Here is a 20,178-nt window from a genome sequence, read left to right as displayed (position 1 = left end):
GCACGCGGGCTCAGTAGTTGTGGCGCACAGGCTTAGTTGCTCCGTGGCATATGGGATCTTCGCAGACCAGTGATCGAACCTGTGTCCGCTACATTGGCAGGTGGATTCTTAACCACTGCGCCACCAGGGAAGTCCCAGAAGCGACTTGATTCTTGTCTTAAGCTATGTAGTGGCTTTCTGAGAGCGGATTTAGAGTAACTGCTTTATGTGGAGGAAACATGGAACAAAGGGACCTGAAGTTGTATTTCAGTGTTTTGAAGAGAAGGTACCTCGGGGACTGCTTGGTATGAAGCGTTGTGTCAGGGTGAGGCTAATTGTGGGGCTCTGTTGTACTCTCCCAACTAGAACAGGTCATCTTATATTGCTCTTATTTGTTGGATGTGTTCCCATAGTTCTCTGCCACTTACTCTTCATACTGTATTTTAATTCCTTGTTTACTTATCTTTATTCCCTATTAAACTTTAAACACTAAATGGGTCCTATAGGTGCTCAGAAACTTGTGTTCATTGAAGTAATGTTGTTACAGTAATTTAATACAAAATTATATCCTAATATCCATGCAGGACAAATCCTTTACACTATAATAGAAAGGGCTGTCATGTGCAGACTGTGAATTTATCACAAATAAATGTGCAGACATTTCTAGCTCAAATAACCATTAAATAGTATGTTTTCTGGTCCCTCCCTATTCATCTTGTGGTTTTCTTCCCCTTTCCCTAAAACAGTTGCAGAAAATCAGTTTTAAAGTGTTTAAACCATAGGCAGGATGTTCCGGGGTGGGGGGTGGCAAATCCCATTACGTATGTTTCACCCTTTAGTTGTTTATAATGACATTCTTCTCTCTCACAAATATATGTATTCTGTCTTTCCAGGAAAGGCAAGAAGTCCCCTACTGCTCTTTGTACTGTACTGGCCAAGTATGCAATGGGAAGGCATTCTAAACAGCAACTTCAGCCTGTTGTCAGTGCCCACTAGTACGCTGTCCACATTGTCTGTGCGGTGTCTAGCGTGCCCAGATTATACACTGTGCTTGGGAGAAGTCATTCTGTGAACGCTTAGCTTGAAACTCAGTGACTAGTTGATACTTCAGCAAGAATTAACAAGTACGGGATATAGAATCCATCTCTGGGGCCAAAAAACATTAGTTTTATTCTATAATTTCATTAGGTCAACTATTTTACCCATTTACACCTCAGTGTAAAACCAGCCATCCTGTCACCTTCCATGCTACTGTACAAGTTGAGATGGGATGGGGGAGTTTTGTCTGTGTTAGGTTTTTGTGGAGTTTTTTAACGAAACATTTTAAACATGTAGAAAGAAAGAAGACTTTGCAGATATGGACGAATTTCACTTTGTACCCTTTCTTGATTCCATTCTGTTTCCTTCCTTTTTCTCCCTACTTCCCAGAGGCCATCACTTCTTGGAGTTGGTGTGTATCCTTTCCGTCTACTTTTCAACATGCTTTCCACATATGTATGTGTCCATAAACTCTAATTATAGAGTATTGTGTATTTTAAAATTTACATAAATGCTTCCATGTGGTTTGTATCCTTTACCACTTGTTTTTGTGGGGACTTATACATGATAATAGCAATTTGTTGGAGTACGATGTTCTAGAATTTCATTATGTGATTATGTCATGTATAATAGGTTGTTGATTCCCATGTCTGAAGATGTGTGTATGCCAGATTACCTTATGTTTGAAAAGACCAAAAAAGAAAAATAAATTATATATTTGAGTCATATTGATATTCTGCTGTGATTTGAAAGAGTGAGGCCTGACATGTTTCTTGCTTACTGAAATTTTATTTTTTTTTTATTTTTTATTTTTTAAGGTTTTTTTTTTTTGTCTTTGTTTTGTTTTGTTTTGTTTTTGGCTGCGTTGGGTGTTCGTTGCTGCGCGCGGGCTTTCTCCAGTTGCAGTGAGCGGGGGCTGCTCTTTGTTACGGTGCACGGGCTTCATATTTCGGTGGCTTCTCTTGTTGCAGAGCACAGGCTTCAGTAGTTATGGTGCGTGGGCTCAGTAGTTGTGGCTCGCAGGCTCTAGAGTGCAGGCTCAGTAGTTGTGGCACATGGGGCTTGGTTCCTCCGTGGCATGTGGGATCTTTGCAGACCAGGGATCGAACCCGTGTCCCCTGCATTGGTAGGTGGATTCTTAACCACTGCGCCACCGGGGAAGTCCCTGAAATTTTAAATAAAGGAGATGGTAATGTTTTTAAACATTTACCAATATAGGACATGGATTTTCAAAAAGTTAAGAGAACACTACTCTAGAATAAAAACTTAACAAAATAGTGACTTTAGGTAGAGCTGTGTTTGATCAATTATCAACCTCTGGAAATAAATATATATATATTATATATATATATATAATATATATATATAAAAACACCTGCCTTGAAAGTAATTCCTCAATCTCAGGGTTTCATTTTAGAGAAGTTATGTGATAGGTAAAATTAAAGTCTCTCACAAAATAAAGAATTAAGGGAAGAATAATAAACATGACATTAATGTATATCTCTATGTCATAGTAAATAAAAAGTTCTAAAGACATCCATTTCTGAACCAAACAAAAAACAGATTAACTGTTGTCAGATGATCTGCTTTAGTAGGTAACCCTTCATCGTAATCACTGTCACTTCATGATTGTGTGCCTTTGGAGCACGCTACTTAGTGCTTGTGGACCTCAGTTTATTCATCTGTAAAAGAAGAACAACAGTTCAGTGACCAAGCCCTTCGCAGGTGCCTGAGGTATCAAGGTCAGTTAAACACTAATTGGTTAGTGGAGATGATCTGAGGGAGAGTCTCCTATGTCATTTTATACCAGTTTTAAAGGCTTTAATTTTTCAGACCGGCCCCAATAGGTTTGAAACGTAGTATATTTTTTACTAGTATTTTCCTTTATAAGTCTCTGCAAAATGCTCATGTAATCACTAGATATTTTTATAAAAATTACCACCTTCTTTAAGGGCGCTTGTCTTTTTGGGAGGGCTGGAGCTTTCTGCCCTTGCCCTGTTGGCCTGCCTGGAGGGTCTTTAAAACAGGGCAGTGTTTCTGATTAGTGTGCATTGTTTATAGCAACTAAATGGAGTTGCACACATATTTGAAAATATTGAGATTTTAGTTTTGGCTTTTACATATGAAATTGTTAACACAAATCTGTGGCTGATAAAAAACCTGCTTCCCAAGAACAAACCCTTCGTTTATACAGCTGGCAACCAAGCTCTTCTGGGCTGATGTTGCCGAATGGGGGCCGATGCCTAGAAGTATTCGGCACGGCATTTTTGCTGACTTAATTTTCCTTTCTCCTACGGGAAACAAGTACCTGTTGTTCAGTCCCTTCTTTTCCCCCCTGCTTTCATCATTCAGTCATTCTTACATCAAGAGGTCTATTATAGACACACATTAATCCTTGTTTCCCTTCTCTCTTTTGAGCTCTTATCTAAATACTCTAGGAGAATGTCCCTTTCTCTTTTCATCCACTTCATTCATTCAGCAGATACCCACTGAATTCCCACTTTGTCCCAGGCATTCCTTCCACACCTCTTCTTCCTTCGTTTTATGTGTGAGTCAGAAAATAGCTCTAATCATGGCTGAGTATAATAGTAGATTGAGTAATATAGAAGCTTCTCTATTTCCAGATGAGAGGTTCTGAAAGACTATTCCTAACTAAGCTTACTCATGAGCAAGTCCATTGTTACTAAGGTAGGTTTCTGTTTGCAGGCCAGGGATGCATTTCTACGAAATAAGAGCATAGAACAGTTCTTTAAAACCAAGCAAAACAGCCAGTTGTTCCAAAATGGACCAAATTTCACTACACTAAAAACTTTTAGAAATGAATTAAACTTCCCTCTTTGACAAAATGCATAAGGAACTCCTTAAATATAACGTCCAACCCCTGCCTTTCTGTCCACTTTGTTGGACAGACGTGAACTAGCTTTGAATCATCCATAACCATGAAAGAAGTTTTATCATGTTTTCCAACTACCTCATGACTTTGTTGTGAAGATTAATAAAGTTATTATTATTATTATTAAATAATAAATATAAATAATAAATATAATAAAGTAATTATTATTATAAGTAGTATTATTAATTACACAATAAATAATGATGGAAGTTGCTACTAATACCACTGGAGTATTAGCTCTGTGTAGCAAAGACCTTTACTCACTGCTGTATCTTGGCACAGAATATATAGTAGTGGAAGGATAGATGGATGCTCCTTATTGTTACATGTCACCAAACTTGTAGAATTCCACCTGAAAGCAATAAAGCAAAAGTTAGAAAGCTGAGTCCCAGTACAGAAAAGGTTGTTTTAAATGGCCGGGTAAATGTATCACAGGTTCAAGCAAGTCTGCTAAGTGTGAAAAACACACATACTACAAGATCTATTTACCAGGCTGTTCCATGTTTTCCCCTAAAGTTCCTCACCATCACCCTGCCCTCTTTCTTCTGAATCGTACCCTCCCCAGCTGTATACGCTCCTTCTCATTTCTCTTTTCTCTGCCCCTGGAATCTCTTTAACTATAGGTCTTTTTTTTTTAATTTTATTTATTTTTTAAATTTTTTTAAATTTTTCTATTTTTGGCTGCGTTGGGTCTTCATTGCTGCGCGCGGGCTTTCTCCAGTTGGGGCGAGCGGGGGCTACTCTTTGTTGTGGAGCACAGGCTCTAGGTGCGCAGGCTCAGCAGTTGTGGCTCAAGGGCTCTAGAGAGCGGGCTCAGTAGTTGTGGTGCACAGGGTTAGTTGCTCTGCGGCATGTGGGATCTTCCTGGACCAGGGATCGAACCCCTGTCCCCTGCATTGGCAGGCGGATTCTTAACCACTGCGCCACCAGGGAAGTCCTAAAGGTCTTTTCTTGAATGGTATCTTTGTATGGGTCTCTCTACCCAATTTTCTCTCCTTTTGAGTCTCTCCCTTTATCATATGGCATAGATTTTTTAAAAATAAACATGTATAGAGTTACATGTGTATTTAATTGAGTGGGGGGGGGATTCTGCTCCTAATTCTAAAAATAATTGAGTAGGGCTTTCTTTTTTCTTTAAGAAGAAACAAACTCCTAGAGTTACTTTACCTTTGCAAGGCATGATTGATTCTCTTTCTCCCAATGTTTCTTTAATAGAAGGGGGAAAAGCTTTCTACTCCTGATCTAGGCTCCTAGCTTGTGAAGCATTATAAAATTTGTCTTAGGTTCCAGCGATTTTGCTTCTAGAAATATCCCTTGACCATCTTCTTTAATTCTGGCTACTTCTGCTGTTCACTGAATTATAATAGTTCATTTCTTTAATTGCTTGTGTTCATCTGAGATTCTCTTCAAAAGGTTGCATGATTCTTCAACCATCTAAATGCAAAGAGCCTCTTTGGGAATTGCCCTTATCATTGACAAGTTATTTTAGTGTCAGAGTTCTCTGTGCAGATCTTAATATTAAAATTGTTCAATAGCATGTAACACACACACGCATTCTTTTTTTAAAAGTCACACTTATTTAGAGATGCATAGGGCCCGAAGAGAGAATTCACTGAAGTAAAAAGAGGGCCTTCTCTCCAAATTACATGGCATCTAGAAGTCAAAATAGATTGTCAGTGGCAAAGGCTGAATAATCCCAGGGCTTCAAGTTCATGTGGAGTCTCTTCCTGTTGTGTTCTTTTCACTGTGTATCTTGATAGGTAGCTTTCCCTTTGTCGACCTTCTCTTCCCACCACCTCTCTGTTCCCTACCTAAAAATTTATTCAAATCAAAAGAAAAAGCTGTATCAACCTTTGGGTTTTTCTTTTAAAAGATATATAAATGTATATATAATGTACACGTAATATATATATAAGTAAATAAACCTTTGTTTATTTTAGAAAATTAAGAAAGGAAAAAGACTTTACATATTATTTCAGTGGATTTTTAAACATCTGTTCCCACTAGAGGGCATTCTTTCCTTTGATTTTAGTTCATAGCTTTTATGTATTTATTTTACAGAACTGCTAAATATAAAGGTAAGTGTTGAGGGTATGAATGTGTTCAGATATACCTATTATAGATAGGGATTGTCAGATATACACCATTCTTTTTATGTAAGTTTCACACATGAGCATGTCAAAATTGAGGTTAAGCTGTATTTCCTAGCATTTTTGTTTGTCTTGTTAGGTGAACTTGATCAGATGGGGAATCACAAATATCCCACCATAACTTTAAGATGTAGCTTGTGTAGATGTAGATGTGGTACATATATACAATGGACTATTACTCAGCCATAAAGAAAGAATCAAATAATGCCATTTGCAGCAACATGGATAGACCTAGAGATAATCATACTAAGCGGAGTATGTCAGAAAGAGAAAGACAAATACCATATATCGCTTATATGTGGAATCTAAAATACGACACAAATGAACTTATCTACGAAACAGAAACAGACTCACAGGTACAGAGAACAGACTTGTGGTTGCCGAGGGGGTGGGAGGGGGAGGGATGGATCAGGAGTTTGGGGTTAGCAGATGCAAACTGTTATATATAGGATGGGTAAACAACAAGGTCCTACTTGTATAGCAACAAGGTCCTACAGTACAGCACTATGTTCAATATCCTGTGATAAACCATAATGGAAAAGAATATGAAAAAGACTATATACATGTATAATAATCACTTTTCTGTACAGCAGAAATTAACACAACCTTGTAAATCAACTATACTTCAATAAAATTTAAAAAAAAAGAAAGATGTAGCTTGTGCTAGTTGCCATGTTACAAAGTAGTGATTGTCTGAATTTGTTTATGACAATATGGCTAAAGCTAGATTATTCAAGGATGAGTTGCATATTTTATTATTTGGTTAACTCAGTTTTTGCAGGGTGTATATAGTATAGAGTAACTGAAACCTAACATTTTTTAAATCCAGGAGATCTCAGTGCTAACACTTCAGCCTTGCCTCTTCAAGGTGATATTTTATTTGACAATATTTGAATTCTTGTTTCTATTATAAATGATACTTTTCTATAGGAACTTTTTTTTAACATCTTTATTGGCATATAATTGCTTTACAATGTTGTGTTTCTGCTGTATAACAAAGTGAATCAGCTATATGTATACGTATATCCCCACACCCCCTCCCTCTTGCATAGGAACTTTAGTTCTTAGCATCTTAAATATATCGTATCGTTATCTCACCAGAAGCAACTTCCTTCTTCCTATCAAGGAATTGATCATTTTACATAAGCCACGTATATGTTCTGTTTCAGATTTTCCTGAGTCTCCTGGTACCAGGTAGAACACTGTTATTAACCAAGCGACTGTGCATTGAAGAGCTGGCTTGTTTTCCCTGATAGGAAAAGCACCTGTAGTAGACACAAAGGGAGCAAATTTTGTTAGTCTGTGTTATAGAGTGAATTCTGACAGGTATACTTGGAAGAGGGTCTGTTTTGAGTGAGAAATCTGGGGTTCTTTTCAAAGCTAAATGAGATTTAGTAATTTCAAGTTGGGGCAGAGGGAGACTGGTTGCTGTGGAGAAACTGTGGCAAAGCCTATTCATGCTTCTGTGCTTTTATTCAGAGACTTCGAGCTACTGTCGAGAGGTGGTATGGAATCTTCTCTAAAGTGAGATATTGACTAAAGCTTATGATGACAGATTAGAAGTATTAAATTGGCAGAGCTGTTACAATGAGAAGGAGTAGCAGGTTGTATGGAAAATTATATGTGATAAAATATTTTTACTTCCCTGACTTCTTATTCATAGTACACTCATCACCAAAACAAATCCTCTCTAGCATACTTGCTGCTATAGATTATTATATAGTTACTCTTACTTATGTTGTAAGAAACCCTGCTGAGAACTTACCTAATATAATGTTTAATGGTCAGACTGAAATATATATTTGTGTTTGAAATAATGACCGTGAATCACAAAAGTTGTTAAATGTCTTTTTTTGGGGGGGAGGGGCACACGACTTGCGGGATCTTAGTTCCCCAACCAGGGATTGAACCCGCGCCCACAGCAGTGAAAGCACCGAGTCCTAACCACTGGATCGCCAGGGAATTCCCCAAAAACATACATTTTAGAAATGATTCCATCAAAAATAGTTAATAATTTTTTAAAAGAACCCCAGTTTCTTAAAGGGCTCACAGTTACTGAACTCCAGCTGGATTGTAGGTGAAGCCTGACACCACTCGACATCCTCACCCCTTAGGAGAGCATTTAGATTTAGATAGCTTCGAATTTTATCAGCCGAGTAGAACAGGCAAGGGACAGGCGTCATCAGCATGTCCCTGCTGAAACTGATGCAGTGTTTGGGAGTATCACCACCCCCAGTCGCCTTACGCTTTGCTCATTTATACTTGTCGGTGGGCATCCCCACCACAGAAAGAAAAGTGGGGCCCGCAGAGTAATGGTGGATGGGACATGCCAAAAAGTGAGTGTTCAAAACTGAGCTTGCCTTTCAGGCACCTCTTTAGCTCAGTTCACACTACATTTTGTTTGACAAAGTTATTGTACCCTATTACATTAAACTTTCGTTTGTGAATCTGAATAGATACTTAGCCCTTTTCAATACCTTCAGTGTTGTGCTTAAAGCATTGTCATGCTTGGAAGCTATTTTGAATAGGCAAATTTTGAAGTTTTCCATCTTTTTGCCCACCATCTTTTCAGTGAAGCTTTCTTTGTCCACACTGTTTATCCTTTTTTGCTTTATTTTTCTCCATGGCACCTATCTTGTAACTTGCTTTATAACTTAGTTTGGTTATATGCCTGTCTTCACCCACTATTTTAGGCTATCATTCATTCTTTTTTAATTCATTCTATAATGGATGGTTGATGGCCCTTTGGGTTGTTAACAACCTTTTTTTTTCTTTCCAGTTGCAAAAACTGCTGTGAACATTCTTTTACATTCTTCTGGTGCTCCTGGGCAAAAGTTTCCCCAGGGAATAGATTTAAGAGTGAAATCGCAGTGACAGTAATTGTACATGTTTAACTTGACTAGAATATGAACAAAATTTGCGAAGTACTTGTGCAGATATATGTTCCCACTAGCAGCGTAGAAGAGTTTCTGTTGCTCCTTGTCTTCTGTAGCGCTTGATATCAACAGACTTCTAAGTTTTTGCCAGATTGGTAGATGTAAAATGATAGCTCATGATGGTTTTATTTGCACTTTTTTGATGACTAATGAGATGAGAGTCTTTTCATATATTTATTGGTCATTTGTGTTTGTTGTTCTTTGTAGTGCCCATTGAGGTCTTTGCCCATTTTTCTGTTGGATGTTGGTCATTTTCTTACTGATACGTGAGAGTTCCTTAATGTATTCTGTATACCTTACTTTTGTCTGTCACGTATGGTGTATTTATCACCAGTTTCTGGACCTTGTCTCTTCTATCACTCCAGGGTATTAAAAAGTGAAGGAAAAGTCTTAATTTTAATGTGGTTGAATATATCTTTTTATGGTTTGGGCCGTGTGTGTGTGTGTGTGTGTTTAAGAAATTGTTTCCTACTCTGAGCTCATAAAAATATTCCCTACATTGTCTTCAGAGATTTTTTCACTTTCCTTTCACATTTGTCTTTAAACCGTTTGGAATTGGTTCTTGTATGTAGGATCTGTGGAAGAGATCCAATTTTATTTTCCCCATATATGGGATCACCTGTCCTAGTACCGTTTGTTGTCTACTCCCTTCTTTCCCCACTGATCTCTAGTGACCTTACTGTCATGAAACAGATTTCAACATGTGTGCATCTGTTTGGGGGCTTTCTATTCTGTTCCTTTGGTCAGTTTGTCTGTCTCTATGCCAATGCCATTCTATCTTAATCACTGTAGCTTTATAATAGCCCTTGCTATATTAAGCAAATCCCTCCATCTTGTTATTCTTCAGGAATATATATCTTGGCTATTCTTGACCTTTGCAAATTGTGTAAAAATTTGAGTCAGCTTATCATGTTCCACAAAAAATTCTTTTGTGATTTTTTTATTAGAATTGTATTGAATCCACAGATCAATTTGGGGAGAATGATATTTTATTATGTTGAACCTTCTAGTCAGTGAACCTGGTATTTTTATTTTTTAAAGCTCTTTGTCTTTGAACACATTTTTACTAATTTACTTCATAAAGGGCTGCATATCTTTGGTTGGCTTTTTTTTTAATTTATTTATTTTTATTATTTTTGGTTGCGTTGGGTCTTAGTTGCAGCGTGCGGGATCTTCGTTGCAGCATGCGGGATCTTCGTTGCAGCGTGTGGGCTTCTCTCCAGTTGCGGCACGCAGGCTTAGTTTCCCCATGGCATGTGAGATCTTAGTTCCCTGACCAGGGATTGAACCTGTGTCCCCTGCATTGGTAGGTGGATTCTTAACCACTGGACCACCAGGGAAGTCCTCTTTGGTTAGCTTTATTCATAGGCATTTTTCAGAAATGCTACTACAAATGACATAATTTTTTTATTGTGGTAAAATATGCACAACATATCATTTTAACCCTTTTTGCATGTACAATTCAGTGGCATTAGTACATTCACATTGTTGTGCAACTATCACCACTTTCCATCTCCAGAATTTTTTTATCATCCCAAACTGAAACCCATTAAACAATACTCCCCATTCCCCCTTCCACCCAGCCTCTGGTAACCACTGTTCTGCTTTGGTTTGGTTTTTTTTTTGGGGGGGGGGGTTGTTTTTGTTTTTGTTTTTTTCTGTGAATTTGACTAATCTGAGTACCTCATATAAGTGGAATCATAAATGGCATTTAAAAAATATATCAGTATTTGTCTTTTTTGAGTGAAGAAATCAGTGTTTTATTAAATTGGTTTTGTATTTAGCCACCTTGCTTAAAATATTAATTCCAATAATTTAGCTGGGGTTTTCTACATAAACAAGCATATCACGTGTGAATAAAAGGCTTTTCTACTATTAAACCCACCCATTGAGTTTTAGATTTTAATTAATTTTTGTATACCTAGATAGTTCATTTTCAAATCTGTTGGTTGCCTCTTCAAGCTCTTCTTTATTTCTTTTAAACTGTTAAGTGTTATTTGATATTCGATTCTGTTATAAACTGTTTGCCATTCTGATTCTGCTGTTTCTGCTACTTTCTGATGGTGTTTTGTTTTTTGTTGGTATTTTGTGTATGAACTGTCATTCCTTCAAATTTTATTTCTGCCAGATGCCTGGTGGCAGTACTAATTTAGGACCACTTTAAATTAAATTCTTGACCTGAGAACCATTTGGAAGTCTGAATTTGGGCTCTCCACTTATAAGAAGTCTGGACTGGTTTGTAGTTATAACTTTTCAGGGTTTTGTTGTTGTTGTTTTGTGCCTGGGGAGAGGGGGATTTCACGGGCAAGTGTTGTAATCCCCTAGGGAGGGTTTCTAGCTCACCCATATACTGAGGGTATATTAGGGTCTCAGCTTTATGAGGAATTGCCTGTTCAGACACTCCGCCATGGCAGACCTTAGTCTTTGCTTCCTGTGTCTGTCCTGCAATGCTGTGAAAATTAAAGCTCAGATTTTTCCAAATAGATGCCCACTTCTTGAGTGATTTCATTTAACCATTCATCTTTCACTTGGGTTTTACCCTCTTGCTAGTTCATCAAGGCATAAGTTTTTCTGCATTTTTTGAAACATTTTAAGTTATTTCCATTAGGAATGTAAATCAGGGGAACAAGTCCACCATGTAGTTGGAAATTCCTATATCATTTTACTGTGTTGTTTTTAGTCATTTTGGAAAGGAAATCTGGGGTTAAATGTGCATCTTTTTATTTATGAAAATGAAATGGACAGTGGCCTTTTACGGCTGCTAATTAATGATATTTCTTTTTTTTATAGGTGTCAGCTGTGATGCATGTTTAAAAGGAAATTTTCGAGGTCGCAGATACAAGTGTTTAATTTGCTACGATTACGATCTTTGTGCGTCTTGTTATGAAAGTGGCGCAACAACGACAAGGCATACAACTGACCACCCAATGCAGTGCATATTAACAAGGGTAGATTTTGGTACGTATTTAATTAAAACTGTCATGAATTATCATTTAGAACTTTGTGTGTATGTGTATGAAGAAGTAAAGGCAAAATGTTCTAAAACTGTCCCCAGTAGCATACATGAGGCTCCAAATTCATTAAAAATAACATGAGTCTTACTTTTATATTCTAAGTAATTTTTTCTCTGATAGCTTATTTATGAAAGCCATTCAGAAATAAATACAACCAGCAAGGTATGAAACGGAAGAATGCCTCAGTAAAGAAGGAATAGAGTTTAAACTGACCGTTCTTGCTAACAATACACAAGTCTTCTTGCTCTAGTTATCAGGAAGCAGATTATTTCTACAGGTGATTAGAAGGCACTGTCAATTCATAAGAAAAGCTTTAAATGTTTCATGCTGTAATTTCTTACTAGTCAACACTTGTTATTATCTGTCTGATTATAGCCGTCCTTGTGGGTGTGAAGTGGTGGTATCGCACGTGGTTTTGATTTGCATTTCTCTGATGGCCAGTGATGTTGACCATCTTTTCTAGTGTTGATTAGCCATTTGTGGATCTGCTTTGGAGAAATGTCTATTCAGATCCTTTGCCCATTTTTTAATTGGGTAATGTGTCCTTTATTATTGACTTTTAAGAGTCCGTTGTGTATTCTGTACACAAGTTCCTTACAGATAAATGACTTGCAGAAATTTTCTCCTATTCTGTGGGTTGTCTTTTCACTTTCTTGATGGTATGTTTTGAAGCACATAAGTTTTAATTTTGATGGTGTCTAGTTTATCTGTTTCTTTCCTTTGTTGTGCTTTTAGTGTCATATCTAGGAAACCATTGCCTAATCCAAGATCATAAAGACTTAAAACTATGTTTTCGTCAAAGGGTTTTATAATTTTAGTATTTACATTTAGATCTTTGATCCATTTTGAGTTAATTTTTGTGTGTGGAATGAGGTAGAGTTCCAACTTTATTCTTTGGCATGTGAATATCCAGTTGTCCCAGCGTCATTTGTTGAAAAGACTATTTTCTACCCAATGAATTGTCTTGGCATTACTGTTGCAACTCAGTTGACCAGAGGGAAAGGGGAAGTTGGGGTGTGCTGGTCAAAGGGTGCAAAGTTTTGTTATGCAAGATGAATAAGTTCCAGAGATCGCATGGTGACCATAGTTAACGATATTGTATTGTATACTGGAAATTTTCAAAGAGGATAGATCTTAAATTAAATCTTCTCAGCGCACACACACACACACACACACACACACACACACACAAAACGGTAACTATGTAGAGGTAATAGAGATGTTAATTAGCTTGACTGTGGTGATCTTTTCACAGTGTATACATATATGAAAACATTTATACCATAAATATATACAATTTTTATATGTCAAAGATATATCAGTAAAGCTGTTAAAAAAGAAAAATCAATTGACCATAAATGTCAGTTTTAATTTCTGGACTCTCAGTCTGTTCCGTTGATTTATATGCCTATATACCAGTACCACAGTGTCTCAATTATGTAGTAAGCTTTGAAATCAGAAAGCGTGCATCTTCCAGCTTTGTTCTCTTTGAAAGTTGTTTTGGGTATTCTAGATCCCTTGAATTTCATGTGAATTTTAGGATCAACTTGTCAAATTTCTGCAAAGGAGCCAACTGGGATTTTGATAGGAATTATTTTGTATCTGTAGATCAGTTTGGAGAGCAATGTTATTAAGTCTGCCAACCCACGAATGCGGGATGTCTTTCTGTTTATTTAGGCTATCTTTCTGTTTATTTAAGTCATCTTTCATTTCTTTCAGCAAAATTTTGTAGCTATCAGAGGATAAGTTTCACACTTCTTTCATTAAATGTATTCCTAAATGTTTTATTCTTTTTGCTCTTGTAAATGGAATTTTTTTTAATTTTTATTTTGGATTGTCCATTGCAAATTACAGAAAAACAATAGGTTTTTGTATATAGATCTTGTATCCTGTAATGCTGCTGAACTTGCTTATGAGTTCTGATAGTTTTTTAGTGGATTCGTTAGGATTTTCTATATACAGCAGGGGTCCCCACAGCTACTGGAACCGGGCCTCACAGCAGGAGGTGAGCGGCGGGCGAGCAAGCGAAGCTTCATCTGTATTTACAGCCGCTCCCCATTGCTCACATTACTACCTGTCAGATCAGCGGCGGCATTAGGTTCTCATAGGAGCGGGAACCCTACTGTGAACTGCGCATGCGAGGGATCTAGGTGGCGCTCTCCTTATGAGAATCTAATGCCTGGTGATCTGAGGTGGAGCTGAGGCAGTGATGCTAGCGCTGGGGAGTGGCTACAAATACCAATTATCATTAGCAGAGAGGTCTGACTGCACAGAGACCATAATAAATCAGTTGCTTGCAGACTCACATCAAAACCCTATCAGTGAGTGGCAAGTGAAACAAGCTCAGGGCTCCCACTGATTCTGCATTATGATGAGTTGTATAATTATTTCATTATATATTACAATGTAATAATAATAGAAATAAAGTGCATAATAAATGTAATGTGCTTGAATCATCCCAAAGCCATCCCCCCCCCGCCCCCATCCATGGAAACCAGTCCCTGGTGCCAAAAAAGTTGGGGATTGCTGATATACAGGGTCATGTCATCTGCTAATAGAGATAGTTTTACTTCTTCCTTTCCATCTCGATGCCTTTCGTTTCATTTTCTTGCCTAATTACTCTGGTTAGATCCTCCAGTAAAATATTGAATAGAAATGGCAAGAGTGGACATTCTTGTCTTGTTCCTGGTCTTAGAGGGGAGGCATCCGGTCTTCCACCAGTAAGTATGATGTTAGCTCTGGGTTTTTTGTAGATGCCCTTTATCAGGTAAGAAAGTTCTCTTCTTTTTTTTTTTATGTTTATCTCCACCTACCCCAAATTCACTTGGCAAGTCTTATGCATATAATAAATGGTCAATATATATGTAATGGGTAAATATTTTTAAGATAGTCCTAATTTCCCTAAAAATGAATGTGCACGAATCTATCATGTAGTAAACACTTTCTTTCATTTTCTCTTCTCACAAAAACGATCATATCTTCTTAAAGTAGGTATTTGTTTCATGTTAAATAATGAGATCTTTGTAATGAAGTGACGTAACAAACTAAGTGTACTTTAAATTGCATTTCCTTTTGTGCTACTAATGGAGAAAAATAGACTTATTCCTTGACATGTGTTAATCAGGCAAACAAATTATTCCCACGGACTCTCACTAATTGGTCAGTTCTTCAGTAACCAAGTTGGGCAGAGTATGTTGTGGTAGTTCCCCATTCAAGTTAGCATTTATAAGAACTGAATGCTTAGGGTCCTTCCTGCTATATGAATGGTATGTTCTGTAGATAAATAGCTGCATCTAGGAGTTGGCATATTGATCATTGTCATCTGTCCTTTCCCTCTGAGCACTTGTGTTCTCGTTTATGATATATCCTGCTGATTCTTTGTATTGACTTTGGTGTTGCCACAGTATATACAGAGATAAAGAAAAAAATAAATTACAATAAAATTAGAACCAGATGTGAAATTAGAGATGTTTCAAAATTAAATGAAGGGATATAAAGCTGTTTGCTTGCTTTTCTCTTAAGGCTGTAGCAGCAAGTAGAGAAGGAATTTGGGAAGAGTGACATAGAGTCCTTGGGAGAATAAGGATGTTACAGAGGTAAACAGAGAGGTACCTAAGCACTCCTTGACAAAGTGAGGCTGTTGGTGGAGATTTTAGGCACCCTTTTTTTTTTTTTTTTTACATTATCGTACCACATGATTACATTTTTATATATTTTTTTAAAACGAGTAATAATTATTTCTCAATGCAGTTCCACTCTGTTTTTCAGATCTGTACTATGGTGGGGAAGCCTTCTCTGTAGAGCAGCCACAGTCTTTTACTTGTCCCTATTGTGGAAAAATGGGCTATACGGAGACATCTCTTCAAGAACATGTTACTTCTGAACATGCAGAAACATCAACAGAAGTGGTAAGTGAAGCCAGCCTGTGTCTAAATGATATGGTAAAGTATATTATTTCTAACATAAATAAAGCCATGTCACTATCATCTACCTCCTGCTAAGTGTACTGATACTGTTTGTGTGGTAACTGTTAAATTACCTTTAAACAGCAAATTTTACACATCCTAGGAGGGAGGCTGCACGTGTACGAGATGATGCCCCCTATTTGTCCACACTAGCCTTTCTTGCCGTGTTGCTAAAAGCACAACGTGGAATCTTATACAAATTCAGGAGCCTTCAGTAAACACGTGGTGAAAAGGTTTAAAGCACCCCGACCTGCAACACATCTCTTTTCATAGTATTCTAGCTGCCTGATTGATTTCTCTTTTATAAGGAAACCTTCACAAGGAAATTTTAAAATCTCTGGTCATATACTAAGTAGAAATCCATTGTCACATCTCATTGTAGCATATTACTGACCTTCCTGGGTTTTCATCAGATCATATCTCTTGCTTCATAGGTCAGAGCTTTGAGGTCCCTAGAAGTTCCTCCTCCCCTGATCTTTGCCAGTGGCCAGGGACCCAGAATAATACACAAAGAAAATCTTGGCTTGAAAGCTTTTTGGATATTTTACTTGACACCTGAGTCAGCATATATCCAACTTCAAGAAATGATGAGTGCACCCCAAAGAGTCCCCTTCCCCCCGTTTACCATTGGTAACAGTAGATAAAGTGAACCATGAGAGCTGGAACTGTGGGTGTAGAACTCGGAGAGTTTGGGCACAAGCATTTGCACATTGCTTCAACTCATAAGCCCCTGAATGTACTCAAAACAAATTAACTGAAACTCAGGAGAAGTAAAGTAATAGTGTATCCAAGGACGCTCAGCTAGTAAGGGGCAGAGTCAGGTGTTTGAACTCAGCCAGAGTCCCTCTGGGTTGTAGAGTCCCTACTTAACCACTGTCCTATTCTGTCTCCACTACAGCCCTGCTGTTACAGCTGTGAGAGTACAGGTTCACTGTTATCTCCACTTACACTGCTAGTTGATGTTAAAGTTGTTATAAGATTTATAGTTCAAACAGTTGGTAAATTTACATTATGTAGTTCTCAAATCAAATTTTACCATCTAACAACTCAAAAATGCTCTCATCTTGCACCTTGGGGAACCTCAGAACACTATTGTCACATTTTACTTGGGTTCTTAATTTGTTCTTTTTATTCTACAAAGGTGATTTTGCTTCCTTTGGGAACAGTCCCAGATAACAGTGTGAAGAATGCTGACTTGATTGCATCTCTGTCCTGGTTGTTGTGGGAAAGTTGGAATAATTTCTCTTTGATTTAAATTCTGTTAAGTTTGAGAATTTATTTACCTAGATATAATAAGGAGGGGTTTCCCTGTTGTAAACCTGGCATTCTTAAAATCAGTATTATATTAGCCAGTAGGCCCTAGTGTAGTAGTTCCATCACCCCATTGGGACAGGACAATGTGTCGGTTTTCCACATCTAAAATTGGGGAATCCAGTGGAAATTCAAGTCCCCTCCATGAATGAAAAGCTAATTATTCATTTTTAAAAATGAGAGTCAACTACCAGCAGCCTTGCCTTTATTTTTTTCCAGAAAGTAAATACAATTTATTTATACTCCTTTGTACCTGATACACAGTTTGAAAATTAAATACCATCTACAAATAGTTTTATGGTCTGTCTCTCATAAGTTGTGTTCAGTTATATGCCTTCGTTTAGTTCCCCAACTTTTGGAACATAGCTCAAGGCAGCAGCCATACCATTTTTTCATATTAGTATTTGTGGAATATTTTAAGGATTTCTCCCTCCTCGTGGGCTCTTAGTCTCCACGAGCACTGCATCTACCTCGCTTCCCACTCATAGCACACCCAGACATTTCAAAGTGAAAAACAGCAAGCAGGCAAGAATCTTTGCTACTGAGGTGCTTGATTCTTAATCATGTAGGTCGTGTCCTAGATGCGGGGCTGACATCAGCGGGTGTACCACGTGTGCAATACTGACCAGTGTCCATGCTCAGTGATTGCTGCCTATGCCTTGCCAGGTGTTAAGTATTTTGAATGCCTCTAGGTATATATGTGAAACACATTATCAGCTCTGATGTGTTACAGTTATACGTAAATGTCCACGTGATATTATTATGTGTGCCCTCTCTACACCCTCCCCCCTGTGTTTTGCCAAGTCATGGTAATTAAAACATTTTTGAATTCTGGAGTTCAGGAGTGACTCATGTCATTTTGGAAGGTAGGGAATTAGATTCACATAATAACTGTATCTCTGTTTCTATTCCTGTTTATATTTTTCTTTCTAAATGCTCAATTTGCTATCCTTCTTTGCCCCTGCATTTCCTGCATATCTCCTCTGTACCACCAGCTTGTACCTTCCTCTAGGACTTAAGGGTCTCACTCCTCTAACCAGCATCCCTTTGGAACATTTAGGAGCGAGAGGATATATCCCTGCAGGTATTACTGTCACCACTAGTAAGCACTTACCGATACCTGACATAGCTAGTAGGAAAGTGTACGGAAGGTTAATTTTTAAAATAACTTTGTAGTCTTTGTCTATATTTTTGTCTCCTTTTTCAACTTGGGATTCTAAGGCCCCAACCTAAGATTTGCCTCCTTTCTTAAGATTAATTTAAGATTGCTCAAGAGGCTTTTGATTTTGAGGATATGGAGGATCCTTCAAAACTAGATATTATTAAAAACAACATCTGACGTAGAATACATAGTGAAGATGATTAAAAACTTTACAAGCAGATTGGGTATAGTCTCAGGGATCTTTTTATAAACACCAAATCTGATAAGCAGTGTGATTTTGAAGTTACGCGCAAGTTCTTAAAAACCCTCATAGTTACGAAATCTGGTAGATGGGGACAACTAACTAGTTTTTGGTTGCGGGAAGAATTAAGAGGGGAAGTAGCACAGTATGTAATTATCAAAATCCATCAACCTGGTGGTAGAAGTGAGCGCTAGAGGTCAAATGGGATTGCAAACATGAAGGATTTGTTGAGGAAGTGGTAGGAATGTGGAAGAAACACGGTGGGAAAGCTTTGAACATAAAAGCATTAAGCATGACTCCTGAAATTTTTCTTAAATCTTACATTTGAGCTGACTTGCACTGCAGCTAATTAGAAAGCCTTCAGGGATTTTTGTTGTTTTTAAATGAAATGTAACTTTGCCTCTAATTAATGATATGTAATTAATCTTTCAGTTCCTTGTTTAATAAATCTCTTGCAATTTATATTAAGAACATTATGCTTTAAAGAGTAAAAGCACTTTTGTTCACCAACATTTTCTTCTCAGTTCTAGAAATCTGTGTTGTAGTATATTATTCCGTTCATAATTGCATCAGTTCTCTAGCATTCCCTGCTGGAAGCTTTTTGCTTTCTATTTTTTATTTGGTTTACTCTTTGGTTTCTTTACTCTCCAAAAAGGGGAGGTTAGGGCAATCTCCAGCTTTTAGGTTTTCATACATGTAAGTGATACAGTCCCTCCCTTTTTTTTTTTTAATTGTGTTAGTTTGTTAATTTTTATTTTCCTAAGGATACATCTGTATAAATTTCTGAACTTGGCACAAGGTTATTCATAATATCATCTTATTATATTGTCGATGTCTACACTATCTGACTCTTTCTCATTTCTTTTTTGTTTTTTTAATTTTTTTTACCTTTTTTCTTTTTTTTAATTAATTTTTATTGGAGTGTAGTTGCTTTACAGTGTTGTGTTAGTTTCTACTGTACAGCAAAGTGAATCAGCCATACATAAACATATATCCCCATCCCTCCCTTTTTAATGAAGACCTAGATGTGTTTGTAACAAATTGAGTTTAATTTTGAAATAGCATGGTTGTATTGTGTTCTATTTATACTGATTTGATAAGAAGTAAAAACCAAGAAGAAAGAATGATTTTAGAAATTTTTCACAATCTGACTTTATACGATTTTATTCTTATGGAGAAACATGGTGACATAAAAGGACTTTTACATTTTTTTTTAATGAGTCAGAATAATCTGTTTTAGCTGATTATTTAATATTTAGACAGTTGTTTGAGTGTCAATTAAAAGGAGCTATAGAACACAGAATAGAAATTATCATCATTGTGGCATTTTGTGTATAAACAGATGCATTTGATACCTAAATTAAACAAGCAGGAAAATATAAGATCAAATATACTGCAAACCAAAATAATGTGACAGATATGGTTTATACATGAGGGCTATGAAAGGTTACATATTTTTAAATTGTGTATAGGACTTTTAAATTTTGAC

At 37.1% G+C, this 20,178-nt stretch overlaps 1 protein-coding gene across 1 annotated transcript in view; it reads left to right on the top strand.

Annotated features, from left to right (window-relative positions):
• KCMF1 (potassium channel modulatory factor 1) overlaps window positions 1–20,178 on the top strand; it is a gene marked incomplete at its 5' end in the record, with an annotated part of 74,406 nt that overhangs the window by 33,243 nt on the left and 20,985 nt on the right. The window contains 2 exon segments of the mRNA XM_082426214.1: window positions 11,787–11,954; window positions 15,779–15,918. Of these exon segments, the coding sequence (XP_082282340.1) occupies window positions 11,787–11,954; window positions 15,779–15,918 (308 nt within the window).

Source organism: Balaenoptera physalus (assembly GCF_965194825.1).
Source record: "Balaenoptera physalus genome assembly, chromosome: 15".
In the NCBI taxonomy this organism is placed as follows: domain Eukaryota; kingdom Metazoa; phylum Chordata; class Mammalia; order Artiodactyla; family Balaenopteridae; genus Balaenoptera; species Balaenoptera physalus.
This window is presented reverse-complemented; position numbering and strand designations above follow the sequence as displayed.